Source organism: Triplophysa rosa, linkage group LG15 (assembly GCF_024868665.1).
Source record: "Triplophysa rosa linkage group LG15, Trosa_1v2, whole genome shotgun sequence".
NCBI lineage: Eukaryota > Metazoa > Chordata > Actinopteri > Cypriniformes > Nemacheilidae > Triplophysa > Triplophysa rosa.
In genome coordinates this window covers 3,491,734-3,508,386 of record NC_079904.1, presented here as the reverse complement: position 1 = coordinate 3,508,386, position 16,653 = coordinate 3,491,734, and the positions used below count along the sequence as shown (strand labels likewise).

Below are 16,653 nucleotides of genomic sequence, written 5' to 3'. Positions count from 1 at the left end.
TCTGCATGTGTTTATTAGTCTCATTTTCCCATTAGATCATTCACAGTGTAACAGAAACATATAACAGAAAAAACATACAGGAATTAAATCTAATTATAATGCACATTTACAAAATAAGTCAAGTATTTAAATCTTACAATCTTGGGTGTAGAAAATATAAGCATGTATGTTACACTTTCAAATATGGTTTAATGAATGACAAAGATTGACTTGCAATCATTTTGACTCTCAAACTTTATTCCTTGGAATGAACCAAAAATGGTCCTCTCGTCTCCTCTCTTCTGCCGTCTCATCATCGTCTCTGTGGCTCTGAGAACTGTGATTGGCTGGTTGAAGTTTGGGCTCATGGTTCACCCTGATTCAGGGCGATAGATGCGGTCGGAAGGTTCTGGGTTGGATCATCATGCTCACCTTCCTCAGAGAATAGTAGTCTGAATCTTTCCAGGTGTACCACACGATACCGTCGGGCCCAAGCGGGTTCGTCCCCTTCAGAGAATAGCGGCCACCCTGTTTATGATAGTAAGAGCATCACTTTGACACAAAGGTGTAGCCACAAATTTGAACAAGATCTCATTATTTTTATGTCGAGTTGATACCAAAGCTCGTGGTTAGCTGGATCAAAAACATAACCGTTATCAATGCACATTTTTCATGTTTCATGAGCCAAGATGTAATAAAGGCTTTTGAATATAATCTTGGTTGTAAACTCCATGGGACTCAAAAACACAGATTCATGAAAAATGCAAGTCAGTGTTAAAAAATTGTTTTTATGTTTATCAGTCCAAGCAAAACTGTGGTTCAATATAGCTGCGTTTCCATGTGTTGCAAAGGCACGTATGAGGTGACGATGGAAGGGCACAAACTTTGAAATAAGTTCATACATTTCTCAGTCACAAAAAAAGTGCACATTGTGCAACACAATTCTTTCCATTTTCAAATAAATAAAAGTTTTCAGAGTATTGCACTGTATAGACGTTGTTATTTAGGGGGATGCCTTTGAAAAAGTGTCTTGCAACCATAAAAAAATACAGACAGACCTCAAAATGTTTATAATTGGGTGACGCATAACTTTGCAATGTTTGGTTTCTTTGGAAGGTACGAGTCATTTCTGACACATAAGAAGCACTTAAAATGTAAAAAACCTGCAATATATGGTGCATGAATAGTTTATTCATTATTTGGACGGTTACATAACTACATTTGATAATGAAAAGATCTTATGAATGTACCCTATTACATAGGTTTGACTAAATGAATAAAAACACAAGTATACGTTTTAATATTGTATTAATATTGTCATTTTAATTGTACTTGGACAGGTTAAAAAACTAACCAGCATCAGGCAGAATTACATTCGGACATCAAGACCTTAACGGAACAGTTCACTGAAAAATGAAAAGTATTCATTTACTCACCCTCGAGTTGTTCCAAATCTGTATAAATGTCTTTGATGAACACAGAGGAGGATATGTGTAAGAATGCTTGTAACCAAACAGTTCTTGGCCACAATTGACTACAGTACCATAGTAGGAAAAATGACAATGGTAGTCAATAGTGCCCCGGAAACTGTTTGCTTTCCTACATTCTTTAAAATGTCTTCTTTGTGTTCAACAAAGAAATTGACAAAGCAATTTTTCCTACTATGGTAGTCAGTGGTGGCCAAGAACTGTTTGGTTGCAAGCATTCTTCCAAATATCTTTCTCTGTGAAGGTGTCTGGCTGAGTAAAATGACAGAATTTTTATTTTTGGGGAGAACTGTCCCTTTAAGTCAACATTCCATCGACCACACTGTACCTTGTAGTAGATGCCATTGAGGTTTGCGTAAAAACACTGGTTATACCACCAGCCTGCGTGGGAGATCTCTGCACAGATGTTGCCCGTGTCTGGTGTGCTGAAGCCTTGTTTGTCATGGTACCAGCTGAAGGAATCTTCCACCGTTCCACTGAACCCAGACACATGCAGACGATACTGCGTGTTCTCATCCTCAACACTGAAAAACACGAATGAAAGAACATCTTTTATTCCTCCACAAAGAAATAAAATTAGGTGAATAATGCAAAACGTTAAGCAAACCAAAGGTGACTGTTAACTACGTCAGATGAGTAGATGTTCTTGATCGACGTGGCTCCGCCACTCAGCCCTTAAACCCACAACTTAAACCACGATGCTACGTCCTGCATCACCTCCCTCTCATCTGAAGAACTACTGCAAGTCATTGAGATGATGATGTCCTGACCTGAAGCTCTGATAAACCGCGTGCTTGTGCTTCCCGCTCCAGTCCTCCATGTCGATACGGAGCGTACAGTCACCCTGACGGGTCAGATCATGGATGTGTTCATTACCCAGTCAGTATTCCGTATGGAGGTCCCCAAAACCCTCTTTATACTCTTTCCACCTTCGGTCAAAGTTCACAGAACCGTCTTGCCTACGCTGGATCACAGTCCAACCACCACCTGCCAAAAAACACATTACGTCATCAAAACACACGAGATGTCTGAGACACATCCTAACATTCAACATTCAAATCGGTTTTTATGAGTTTAATGGACATGCGAGTCATTTAGTGTTCAGATTATGACCATCACAATTATACTTATGATCAGAGAGCGTTTTGCAGGTCATCAAAAAGATATTTGCATAACCTATTTTCAGCCTCAAAACAGGAACCTCATGTGTCCCGCCGGTGCAATTTGAGCACAAAATTGTAGTCGCGTTAGACATATTGGAGAAGTCATTTAGAGGTTCATTATGAGAGTTTGTTTTGCTGCGTTTTTCTAAAGTTCCTCATAAACCATATAAAATAAAACATTGATTTATCAACAATAGATATTCTGTGGTCTTTACCAGCAAATGGCCCCACTATAAAAATACATTTTATTTTTTATCAGCATAGTTTTTATAAGTTATTTTTCATTAAAGGTTTTATTTCTTTTTTTAATATGTTGATGCATTAGCTTACATGCATTATAATGAACAATACAGCATTAATCTTTGTTCGTGTTAATTTCAGCATTTACTAATAGCCTACATTTTAAAAATCAAACCCTGTTAACAATGCACAATGAACTAACATGAACAATTGTATTGGCATTACTTCACAATAACGGATTAGATGCTAAAAACTACATTGCTCATTGTTACATTATGTTAGCTAATGCATTTACTATTGCTAACAAATATAACCTTAATGTCAAATGTAACCAATTTATTCAATGTAACTGTCTTTTAATTTGCAGATGGAATAAAGATGCGAGAAATGCCAAAGTCATGGGTGGTCGAAAAACAATAGAAACCCAAGAGAAACCGTCCCAGAAATGTTAATGGTTTCCATTCAAATATTACTATGAACCGTTAGCTTTTTCCATTAAAACCATGACAAAATTCCTTTTTGTAGTGTTTTGGACATTATTCCAGTAGGATTTAACATCCCACCAATAGAATCCATCACATACCAGTAGAACCATTACAGTTTCCATTTAAACCAATACAAATCCCTTTAAAACCAATAAAACCATTATAACTTCTTTAATGGTTTCTATTGATTTTTTCAGCAACCCCCAACAATAGAATCCATCACATACCAGTAGACACTTAGTTTCCATTTAAGCCAGTACTATTCCCATTATAACCATTAAATCCGTTACATTTTCTTTTGTGTTTTGGTCAGGGTTCTATTGGGGGTTTTTTCAGCAGGGAGATTACCTGAAAATACACATACTCATGAAATGTACAGCTTGAATGTACGGAATTTGTATCTTTTACAAGGTGGCTAATTCGAATCGTATTCGTACGATTAGATAAAAGCCATTCGAAAGCCCCTCCTCTAACCCCACCTCTAAACCTAACGTCACTGGCGCAAAAGCCAATCAAAATCCTTTGCCGATGCCATTCCCTACACTACACCCCAAGCATTCCTGTCCTGCTTGTTTGACTTCATCCGGCGTGTGGCCCAGGGGTTGAACCGTAGCAGGCTTTCTGCACTACCACAAGTCTTTAACAGTTTTCACTAAATCAGCCTGTTTCACCCGACTAGAAAGCATCCATCCGTTGATCCCTGAGCACTATCTGCTGTATGCATTCTGTGGGGTTTTTTACCGTCTTTGTCCATATCACAGTAGACTTCCACAGGCATGGCCCCTAGCGAGGGCACCACAGTGTAGATTCCAGATCGACGTACTCCATTGTAGTAGAGGGAGGCACAGTCAATAGGACAATTCCTGACATGCTGGACTTCTGGAACGATAAACAAAAACATTAAAGTTCTCTCAAACTATGAACTAAAATACCTTTGGATATTTGATAGAATGATTTGTCACCCCCTGTTGGTCAACACCAAGTACTGATCATGGTTCTATATATGGACTAAAGGTTGGGAGTCAATGTACCAAGGTTTGGTTATTATTAAAGTGTACAGGGGTTTTCAAACTTTTTTGTCAGCTGAACCCCTTTGATCTCGTGAGGGGAAATATTTCAATAATTTAATAGCACATTTGCATTTAGTTTTTATCAGTTTTGAGGTTTAAACTAGTAGTTTTTTTTTCACAACTATTGTTGTTTCTAAACATTTCTTTGAAATTTGCATTTTCTTGTAAGTAACGGAAACAACTTATTTGCGCCTCACGAGCCCCCTGCAATTCCCTCGTGAACCACCAGGGGTTCGCGAACACCAGTTTGGGAAGCACTGGTTCACTACAACTAAAACTATTAAAACATGTCTGTTAATTGAAACCAAATGAAAAGCTTAGACTAAACAAAAATGACAAATGAGAAATTGCCTTAGCAATAAACTGAAATAAGAAAGGAGACACTAAGATTATGAACTAAACTAAATCATTTAATAAAAACTAAATTAAAACTAAAACTGAAAGAAAAATACATTTTACTTATATAGTGGTTTCCTTTTTAACCAATAAAATTATAGAAATGTACAGTACATAACACAATTGTTAAACATTTATGTAACATGAAAAGTAAACATAAAACTGCAACAAAACTGAAAACCAAACTATAATAGCTCTACAATATACATAGCAAAGCTGGTGTTTCGGGGGTCGTGACCTTCCCTGAGTTTCTCGGTGTGCTGTCCCTTTAAATTGGAGATGGCCAAATGTATGTGATGAAGTGTATGTTTATGTGTATTCGTGGGTATTAACAGGGACAGTTCAGGGTGAAAAAGGTTTGAAAAATCACGTATATTGGACGCTTATGAATATGTTACCAGGATGCAGGGCTTCTTGTCCACTAAGCAGTGGGCTGGTGCGGACGATGTTGATCATGCAACCTGGGTTACGTCTCACTTTTTCCACCAGCAGTGAAAGGTTATGAATCTGGGCCTGAAGGTCATAGATCAATGAACCCTGAATGTGCGACAGAGCTGTGGCCTCCGCATAATGATCCTCCAGTTCATGCAAACGCTGTTCCACGGATGAGTTATTACGGTTCTTTTCTTCGCTCTGTAAAAGACAGCCAAACACCATTAACAATGGTTAAAAGAACATTACGCAATATTCTCAAGAGGCTGACACAAAAGCTTGAGGTTATTGTTGGTGCTGGCATGAAAGGGCAGGAGAGAAACCAGCTGTGAATCATTCCCTCGTTTAACACTGCATGAGGAGCTTAAGGGTGCATACTAACGAGTGCACGTGCGAGAGGTAAGCACTCCTGTGTTAATCTCATTAGGCCTCAGGTCAAGGAGACTTTAGTCTGAAAACTGGGCCGAGTTGGCCGGAGCTACAGTGTCATGAATTTACAGGAGGGACACTTACTGAAAAGTACTGTATTTGTACCATGGTACATTGATGGCATCTGATGGTACTTTGGTAAATACCATGAAAAGTAATTATTACGATATGCGTGCACTGTGGTGTTTACATCAAAGTTACACCGTGCAATGAGTGGATTCATCGAATAAAAATGTATTTTTATTTTAGGTATAGACGTTATTTTCATACAACTCATCTGGTCTCACAATGTGTCGACCTATTAAATCTGATGCATACTCAAGGCAAGTCACATGTATTTCTGGCACATTTAAAACAATCAATGCTCACCAAAGTGTTTAACATTATATATATATATATATACACTTCGCAAGATGTAAACACTGGTCCAGATTAGAAGCACTTCCAGTTTTAATTTTAGTTATAGTTTTTAAATCGTTCATTTATATATAATTAAATAACATATTCTTTTAACATTTTGATTCGGATTTAAATGTTCTGCTGGTTGCATTATGTTAAAATGTTTGTGTAGTGTTAAAAAACAGAAACTTACGTTTTCCGAAGTGATCTATATTATGTAGTTTTTCCGATTTTAAAATGTTATTTAGAAGTATGTGTTTAGGTAAAATAATATTTTTTTTGTTACATTGTGTCAAGTACTAACAATATTTCTACCAAAGTTCAATTAAAAATATTCCTTTTATTTACATTTATTTGCAGAAAATGAAAACTGGAGAAACAGGTCAAAATAACAGAAAATATTTTTTCAGACCTCAAATTCCACAAAGAAAACAAGTTCTCACTGTATTTACTTTTAAGCAATACAACAGAAATAATTGTACATGTATTTAGGAAAATGGTAAAAAAAAAACTTTTTAACTTTTTTAACTGTAACTTGCCACAGTCAAAATCAATTTGGAAATGTTGGAAAAATATTGAATTCCTCAATGTATTATTTTCTCTGTCAATAAGAACATCACTTGCCGTCGCTTTTTGCTCTTAATAAAACAACAAGGAAACACTTTCAGGAAATTATTTCAGAACTCATCTGCTATGACTTGTTTGTAAGGATTTGTTTGGCACTAAACTGTCGCATGTAGACCCCTGACACAGATTCCGTGACTGATGTCTGGGTCTCTTCCTGCTACATCAGACTCATTTTTCCTTTACTGACCTGTGATTCCAGTTTCCTGTTTGTCTGATTAAATGTCACTTTTAGCATTTAAAAGCATTCGTCACATCTGGCCTGACCTACTTTCAAATATCCACACTTTTGATACTGCCGTTTCTTTGATTCTTGCAGTTTCATTTTAGTGCAGCCCACCAACGTTGACTATTTCCTCCTAAGTTTGGGGTGGATAAATCTAAAATAAAAAACAATAATAGGCTGGCGTGCAACTAAGTGATAAATCATTTAAATAGTGGCACAGGACTTGCGCAAACAATCCCTAAGAAATACATCGAAAATGTTCGTCCCAAATTAATTATTACTGAGAATTATTCTGTACAAAAACAGACAATACCATCAAAGGGTGCCAGAAACCTCTTGAATACACTGCTAAACAAAAGTGCACATTGGAAAGATCCATCTATTTTTGTGTGCAATGTGTATCCGAAGCTTGAAAGTCCCTGGGATTATTCTCATATATACTGTATATATATGGCATCTTTGCTAAAAGAAAAGAAAATATAGCCATCCATCATACAAACTAAATAAAATCACCAAAACCCAACTAAATTCTTTTTTACGCACCTGCAGCTCCAACAATTTAACTCGATGACGATGGTTGCGAAGCTCCTCCTGAAGTTCAGACACCGTCTCCCGCAGGGCCAGGATCTGCTGCTTGCGTTCCTCGTTCTCATGAAGCCAGTAAGAAACCTCATCCGTACATCGAAACATGTCCGGACAGCGCTGGTCATCCAGCTGGGGCAGCGTGGCCATTAGTCGGCACATGCCATCCTCCAGTACCTGGTTGCTGTATTCTCCGCATTGAGAGGTGCTGATGCGGTGCGAGTGGTCATCGTCGCTCGCACCTGTTACCAAAAACAGCACGGCCAGCATGAGTGCCAAGACAGGCCTTCCCTCCATGTGTTTGACTTGGCAGACCCCCCTTTCCACCTTGTTGGAGGGACCCTGGGGGAGAGGGTACAAACTCTCTGACCTCCAGTCTCAAGTGTTGGGACGACTCGAAAGCGAGGAAGGATCTTTAAGACACAGTCGTCACTGCTTTCATTAGAAATTCACCTGAAATGAAACACATCCTCGCTATTATTACTATAGTCAGGGAACTATATTGTAGGTCAGATGTGAGATGTTACATTGTATGGAAGAGGGACTCTTGGGTTTAATATTATAAGGGAAGAAATATTGCATCAGAAAATAATTCCCAAGGATTATGCATACTCACAATGTTATATCTTTAATGCACTGTTAATGGCTTTGCATAAAAAGTGTCTACGAAATGCATAAAAATAATCTTCATTTGAAATTGTATATAAATCCCACACAAGTGTATAACACACATTAAGAAGCTTTGGTGACTTTTATGTGCTTATGTGGGTTCGAGAACACGGATGGGCCAACTAAGAATAAGAATATGAGTTTGACATTTACTCAGGTTAAGGTGGAATTCCAGTAGCTGACTAAAGACAATACATTTTTTGGCGATAGATGTCACAAGTTTAGGGTCCTTACTAGTGTAGTACACATGTTCATGCAAAGGCAGAAGTTTAATTTTGTGGCACAACAAAAATTCAAACCACAACGCTTTTATTGTAAACACTGGTGCATTGACACTAGGAACAGAGTTTTCAAGCAAACAAAAGGTTTGTTAGGTTTTAAATGATAAAACAATAGATATGCTGTTGAACATCAGGGAAAAGTATTTGGACTAGGGGTGTCAAATCGATTAATTGTGATTAGCTCTAATTTGTCTAATTTGACAGCTCTAATTTGTACGGTGGCCCACTGGTGCACAACACAACGAAATTTAAAAAGCAAATATAAGTTCACATCTCAACGCAATCAAGATACCACATAACGGAATAAAGCCACAACACCATAATAACACTGCCTCCACAGAAGAATATCAACGACTATTTCTCTAGCCCTGCCCACTGGTTCGCCAAAAAGAAGACAAATACAGAGATTTAAATAAAGAATACAGAGTGGGTTGATTTGCGAGTTAAAATACGTGAGACGTGCAAAATGTCATAGTAAACTGTGCCTAACATGAGCGTCATTGGTATTAATCATTACCACAAAAATTGACTGCATATTTAAAATATACATAAACTTCAGGCAGGTTAGTGACCTTGAACGTCCGCCCAGAGACAAAACGTTTTCACTACGAGAGAAATGCAGCAGCACAGCAACTCCACAGCTCGCCAAGTCTGGTGAAAGGGCATACATTAGAATGTCATGACTAGCCAATCAAAATCAAGCATTCAAAAGCGCTGTGTCGTATCTCTAATTTGTTCATTGTTTGCCATTGACATTCAGTTTTCCCACAGTAGAGCACACTTTCCTTTTAAATGCTTTACACAAACAAAACAGGCTAACAAAACTACTAAAACAACACCCAGCAAAACTCGCAACTCCTACACAGCATGACGTAGCTTTTTTCATGCCGAAAGTGCCCCCTAGTGGTCGGGAGCATTTCCGTTGTGTTGTGACTCGATTCCGTTGTGTTGTAGCTTGATTGCGTTGCGTTGTGAACTTATATTTGCTTTTTAAATTTCGTTGTGTTGTGCACCAGTGGGCCACCATAAATTTGGACCATTTAAAAGTGATAATAACTCAGAATGATTGCGTATCTTAAAGGTTTTGAGAAAATTAATTTGCTTGCAGACAGCACTTGGTTTAAAGCTTTAGATATTTCGGTGTACTAAACATTTTTTTGCACACACAGACTTCAAATTAAAATGAAATGATTAAATGAAGGCCCGGGTTCACAAACACAGCTTAGCTTAAACCAGCACTATGCCTTTGTGGAATTAAGATATTTATGTCGCTTTTATAAAAAATGCCTTAGAAGAATACATTACTGGTGTGCATCTTGAGACAAAACAATGGCACTGATATATTTGAAGATATTTCTGTTATATTATAAGTTATATTGAGTTAAGAGACAGGTCACACATTCATTTTAGTCTGGGACTAGCCTTAAGCCTTGTCTGTGAAACCGGGCCTAGGTGAATTAGTAAATGAATTCCAATGAAAAAGAAACCGCATGGTGGTCGTGTGTCAGGAATTTGTCGCACTGGAAAGCGATTGCAAAATCACACCATCACGTCTAACAACAACAAAAAGTGTGTCTCTGTCCCAAAGTTAGTGCACTAGATCCACTGGAGAGTTGCTGAGAATGCCAAACCTCTACATTCATCTCCTGCCGTCTGAATGAAAACTATGCTGCATCATAATAAAGCTCAACATTTAATGCCTTACGGTGACATTTTGATGAGAAGAGCGTCTGTCTGTTAGTTTGGAGCTCTGTTTCGTTTACCCATGACACCACACCGCATGCATCACACAGTCTCACCTGAGGGATTTCCCAAACCGTTTTAAAGCCGTTGACGCATTTTTGAAGCATTATATATTCAAACCACAACGGAAATCGTCAACATTTTCACCACAAATCTTAGAAAGGATTCATCTTTACCTGTGATGATGACAGAATTCCTGTTTGACGGTGAAAAAATAAAGATGTGTGTTTACATTCTCTCTCTTTTCTCCCCGTGTGTTGCAGGAGACAGTGGACATCTTATCCTTGTAATCCCGTATAATTGGATTCCTGATCAGGAGAAATAGAAGAGAGACAGATCCAGTCGACAGATTACAGCCACAAAGACTTTCCTCTTTATCCTGAGGCCTGATCAATCAAATCCGATTGGAAAATAATCGATACACCAAATTATGTTTGGTCAGGAATCACAAAATGTGTCAGAGACGGTTTGTACTTGCAAAAACATTTTTAATCGCGATTAATCGCATCCAGAATAAAAGTTTGTGTTTACATAATATGTGTCTGTGCACTGCATATTTATTTTGTATTTATAAACACCTACACATACATACATGTATATATTTAGATATTTTTAAATATTATTTTTCTTAAAGATATGCATGTATGAGTATGTTTCTGAATACAAAATTAATATGCGCAGTGCACAGACATGTATGTAAACACAAACGTTTATTCTGGATGCGATTAAATGCGATTAATCATTGAACAGCCCTTATTTTTGCAAACAATTACAATTCTTCGTGTTTAAGCCCATCTTTAATATAAAATATTTTAAATACATTATTTCATTTTTGTCTTCATTTGCAAAGTCAAACTAATATGATCATATACTGTACATATGATCTTATACGCAAACAGATCTTGCCCCCCATTGACTCCCATGGTAGGAAAAACATTTTTTTGTGTTGAACACAAAAGAAGATATTTTGAAGAATGTAGGACAGCAAACAGTTTGGGGCACTTTTGACTACCATTGTATTTTTTCCTACTATCAATGGGGGGGCATCTGGTTATAAGCATTCTTCCAAATATCTTTCTCTGTGTTCATCAGAACAAAGAAATTCGTACAGATTTGGAACAACTCGAAGGTGAGTAAATGATGACAGAATTTTCATTTTTGGGTGAAGTCTCCCTTTAAGTCTCTTGTGTCTTAGATTTTTCTTCTGAGAAAAAGAAGAAATGTCACAAACGTCTCCATCAGGGTTCTCAACAATGTCTCAAACTGAGCTCAGATTTGTCAAGTCTGCAATCAAAGGTCAATATTATTGAAGATCTCAATATGAACTCAAACATTTCTCATCGAGTTTACGCAAATCCAGACTATTTTACATTTACAATCTACATTCATTTTACACCTCCAAAGGGATTTTAACAACTTGTCTCATTTGGGCAATTCTGTCAACCTTAAAGGAGCAATGTGAAGTTTTTAGCGGCATCTAGTGGCATGTAAATTGCAACCAACGGCTCATTCCACCGCTCCCTTTCTGAGCACTACGGTGGCTGCACAGGACTAAGATGTCGTCACGTTTTTGCTTCTTTGCCGAGGGAGATAATGTATTTACGAAACACGCTAGGTAGAGCAGTTTATCCGTTTAGGGCTACTGTAGAAACAACATGACGAATTTCATGTAAGAGGACGCGCGGTGTGTGTAGATAGAAATAGCTCATTCCATCATTACACACAGCACCTTTAAGTTGAAAATATCTAGTTTTTAAAATCTAGGTTTTCATCATACTTTTAGGTCAAATGTGATAGTTTAAATATCCATGTGAATTCGTTTTTAAAGCATTTTTGTGAGTTGTCACATCCATAACGGTCCATAACTCTCATAAATGGGCATATAATGAAAATATATATTTTTTAATTATTATCTAGCACTACTACATAAATAAATCCACCTGTACCACATTAGACCCTGTTGCTACAGTTCTCTTCAATCTCTTTGCAATCGTCCTGCATTTATAACATCAAGAGCATCACCAAACCTAGAAAAACTACACAGAGACGCCGTTTTTTGTTTACATTAGAGTCTGTTTTGTTTCTGAATGATGATAAAAATGACAATGAAACTCGTTCAGAGTGAAAGAGAGAGTAATTGATTTATCAGGAGTTACCACGATAACACGACACCAGACTTCCTCCAGGTGTAATTACATCTACCAATGATGAACCTTGAGGCACATTGTAAAGAAAAAAAAAACAATCTCTTAAAAAGTCAGTTTTAGCTTGAATGGAAAGCAACGTCTAGATATCTTTGTCATAAGTGTACAAAAAGCACCTGGCCGTGCTTATCGATTGCATGGTGCTTATATGCTTCCCTGTATGATGAGAAAACCATGATGCGATTACATCATTTCACATCAATTTCCCGTCCGCTGAAAAAAAATCTGTTGGATTAACATGAAAAAATGATGTACATCGGTTGCACATAATAAAGTTATGTTTACTCAGCATAATTTCATTGTTCAAATTGCCAAATTTATGTTTGTTGAACAAACATGATTTTTATATGTTAACGTTTCATATTTTCATTTAATGTTCTCAACATACGTGTTTTTAGTTAATGTGACATAACATTTTCTTTTATCTCTAACAAGATTTGAAGTCAACCAAGCTTAACAGAAATTCAAATTAAAATATGTAACCGCCCACTACCTAAGCAAAGGCAACGCTTTTCTAAACAACGGTAACCACAAAACTTAAAAATATAACAAACTCTTCTAAATCTCAAAGATAAATGAACATTAAACCCTAACAAGTGTTTCACTTAATTAAGAAAATAACTCTCAAAATGCAGTCTTACGCAAAGCATGCTGGGTAATATAAATCCTCTGGCTAGTTGTAACAATTATATGTTAACACAACACAAATCATTTATGTAGTGCCAACATGAACGGATTAAGTTGTGTAAAAATCATGTTGTGACAAAACTGTACAAAAATTATGTTGATTTAACTAATCAAATAGGACAAGCAACAAAAATATATTTTTTGTCTGATTTCAGTAAAACCAGCTGTCAGGTGTCTCGGGTTACGTACAGCAACAAAACCCCAACATCTGATTGATAATCCACCTGCCACCTCTCGTCTTTTCCGACATACGTCAAAAACCGTTTCTTTATTAGTCATTTTCCTCCTGGCCCCACCCCCTCCGTGTAACCCCACCTCAGCAGAGACCCACCTGATCATCTGGCAGCCTTCAGGGTTGGACGTGCACCTGTGAGTATATAAGAGAGCAGAGCTCATTCAGAAAAACACAGCAAGAGAGTGATTCATTCACACACAGCAGAAAAAAAAGTGCTCAGAGAGAGATAGAAGAGAACAGGGGTGAGGAGCCGAGCTTGAGATAAGACCTGGAGATACGCAAAAAGATTTGAGACCAGAGAGACTTCTGCGAATTGACAGAGGTAAGAAAATTTGAGTGTTTTATTACAAAATATGTAATATATAAGAACTGCTTTGATTTAGTTTTTTTTACCTTGTTTTTAAGGCTTTATTTGTGTTATCTGTTATTAAAACATTATTCTTTTTTATTTTTTTATTTTAAATAAACACAGACGAATCATACATAATGCACTTTTAAAATAATATCATTTATCATCAATATCATTTATTTTAGAGGTAAATGATACATGAAATGTGATTTTTACAGCATGGCTGGAAATAGGTGAAACAGAGCTATGGACTATCCTACAGACTTTCCTCGTATATATTATATAATTTATATGTATGTTAAATATTATACAATACATTTGAATCATTTTAAATACATTTTCTATTTTGTTAAATTGTGGCGCATCTTAATGAGTGTTTGTTTGTTTATATATATATATATTATGTATAAACAAACGTCATAAGGTAAAATTCTAAATATATGAATTTGTATATTTAATATATACTGACTTGATCATATTAAGTGTGTTAGTTCCAGTACATGAGAGTATTCAGAATTCAAGTCAACATTTTTTGTCGTTTTATTTGGTCCTGTGAAATGGTGTAATATCACAGATTAAAATAATGAGAGACTAACAGCTTTTGAATTAAATCTGGAGTGTTTTCAGCCCAAAATAGAGAGACTTTGAGTCATCACCAACAACAAAACAGTTTTTTCGTATGGAGCATTTATGAACAATCTTGATAATGTGTATAAAAACAGCAAGGTTTTCAAAAGAGCCTGTTTTTTAATCTCAAAACTGTTATTTCATCACCGACACAATACTGCAGTTGACGTCAGGATTTGATATTACCGGACCACTGCAGCACAAATCTGTGTGGCGTGATGTCACCTTACAAACACGTCAGTTAAGCAGATACAAATAAATGAATGAGGTTAGACGTAAGTCTCATAACATTCTTGATTGCCCACATCATATAAAAAGAAAATGATTCTCAAGTTTGTTGAAAAGACATCTGCTTCTCATAACTGTATATAAACTGCCCACACGCATTCATTCGTCCAATGAGGACCGGCGGACTTAATGCAGAAAATGGTGGGTAGAGCAATGTGATCCATTCAACTACATAAAGCCAAAGGTGATTGAAGAAAATTGCTGCATATAGAAACAATTCATCCTTGACTAAAAACGCAGCATCACCCTTTTTTCTCCTTCCAGCTTTACATTCTGAATCATTTGAATGTTATGAGGATGTAGAAACTGATGATATGTCTCTTCTCTTGTGTTCTCAGTAAAGATGCACAGTCCCTCCTGGTTTTTGGCTACAGTGATTCTGTGTTTTTATGGATTTTATGTAGATGGGCACTGCTTGGATTTGGCAGATTGCATGGACCTTAACTCTAATGAACAAAGATTGGTAAGATGCATTAATTGGTATTAGTCACGTTTTTGTAAATCAAGAACTGAATACACTAAAAAAATCCAACTCGCAAAATGTTCTCCCTACAAAGATAAATAAGTAACTTGAACATAGAACTTTTACTTTTTGCATATACAAAACAAAATTAGTCTACACATGTTTCTAACAAAGATTATTTTGTTGACTGGACTTAGATTCTCAAGTTTTTGGCCAAAATGCGTAAGAAAGTTTGCCCAACTTAAAAAACAGTTTCTGAACAAGCAATATGGCTAGAGTTTGAAAGTTCCCTAGAATGCATTGTAGCATGTTCAACTCTGTCTTTCTTATTTGTTTTTCTTTTAAAGATTAGTGTATTAGTCATTGCTGGCTTAATTTATGCTTTAATATCGTTGTTACTGTTAGTTATCTGTTGTGTTTAGAGTTTTTTTAAAATGAATGATGGTTTTTGATTGTTACCATGGTTGAGGTTTGTGTGTTCAATGTTGTGTGCATGACACAAAGGCACAACCTGTATAAATACACCCAACACAAACTGTTCAAACAGTTATTTGATCAAAGTTTTGGTATTTCTGAGGCAGAAAACATGTACAATTGTAGTAAAAGACAAATCAATTTGTTTAGTTTTAAATAACCAATCTATATTCTCTGTTTATGTTCAGCCAACAAAATATATTTTGTTCTGTTGTTCATTAGGTAAACTTGACTATGTTATGACAACTAATGACGTAAACATAATTTTTAAAGGTTGAGTGGACTTCAGTCTTTGTTGAGTTCAAAAACGTGCTTGTGATAGGTTGCCTTATTATTTTAAGTTGACTCAAAAAAACATGGACTGGTCTCGTTTTACCCCAATATCAAAATAAAAACTAAGCTACGTGAGATTGTAGTATTTTCACAATTTAAATAATATAGAGAATGAGATTCTTGCATTGGGGTAAAGGAAAAATGTCAAAATGCAAAAAAGAAAGATTATAGGCCAGTTGGCATATTAAATTCTGATTGTAAAATATGACCCACACACTTTCATGCTTTCATTTGCAGCAATGCATCAATCAATGCACAAGTGAACAAGAATACTCCAATTATGGAAGACTTTCTTTACCTGAACAGCAAAGCGATGAGGAAGAGGTTGAGGAAGAGAGCCTCAGTTTGGGCCTGCTCCTATCCGCTCTGTCTCCCGTCTTAAACAACGCCCAAGACCCCAATGAAGAACCCCTCCACAGCGAGGACAGAAGGTCTTACTCCATGGAGCACTTCCGCTGGGGGAAACCCATGGGCCGTAAACGTCGTCCAATCAAACTATTCACCAACGGGGCTGTGGAGGTGGAACCAGAGGAGTCCACGGAGGCCGGTCGAGTCGAGCGAGGGCAGGGAACCACCATGGACGGTCAACAGAGGAATAACGCAAAGAGCAACGGCAAGTACCGCATGACCCATTTCAGGTGGAACACCCCGCCTGAGAAACGCTACGGCGGGTTTATGAGGCCATCGTCAGAGCAATCCCACAAGCCCCTGCTCACGCTGATACGTAACGTCATTGTTAGAGATGGACAGCAGTTGAAAAATTAAGCGAGGAAAGAGAATGGACAGAA

General features: G+C 36.9%; 2 protein-coding genes across 4 annotated transcripts; one reads left to right on the top strand and one right to left on the bottom strand.

The window, feature by feature from the left end:
* Window positions 1-5: 5 nt before the first annotated feature.
* On the bottom strand, window positions 6-10,525 carry si:ch211-203k16.3 (angiopoietin-4). Its single transcript, XM_057353518.1, has 7 exons — window positions 10,382-10,525; window positions 7,474-7,965; window positions 5,219-5,453; window positions 4,096-4,233; window positions 2,237-2,453; window positions 1,795-1,990; window positions 6-507 (listed from the first exon to the last, which is right to left on the bottom strand). The coding sequence occupies exons 2-5, from the start codon at window positions 7,807-7,809 to the stop codon at window positions 2,347-2,349; spliced, it is 816 nt and encodes a 271-aa protein (XP_057209501.1). The 5' UTR covers window positions 7,810-7,965; window positions 10,382-10,525; the 3' UTR covers window positions 6-507; window positions 1,795-1,990; window positions 2,237-2,346.
* Window positions 10,526-13,525: 3,000 nt separating this feature from the next.
* pomcb (proopiomelanocortin b) lies at window positions 13,526-16,630 on the top strand. 3 transcript variants are annotated; one of them, XM_057352215.1, is made up of 3 exons: window positions 13,526-13,653; window positions 15,000-15,058; window positions 16,103-16,630. In XM_057352215.1, the coding sequence occupies exons 2-3, from the start codon at window positions 15,029-15,031 to the stop codon at window positions 16,628-16,630; spliced, it is 558 nt and encodes a 185-aa protein (XP_057208198.1). In that variant the 5' UTR covers window positions 13,526-13,653; window positions 15,000-15,028. The 3 variants fall into 3 exon arrangements, with proteins under 3 accessions (XP_057208198.1, XP_057208197.1, XP_057208196.1); XM_057352214.1 differs by having other exon boundaries at window positions 14,934-15,058; window positions 16,172-16,630; XM_057352213.1 differs by having other exon boundaries at window positions 14,934-15,058.
* Window positions 16,631-16,653: the final 23 nt, after the last annotated feature.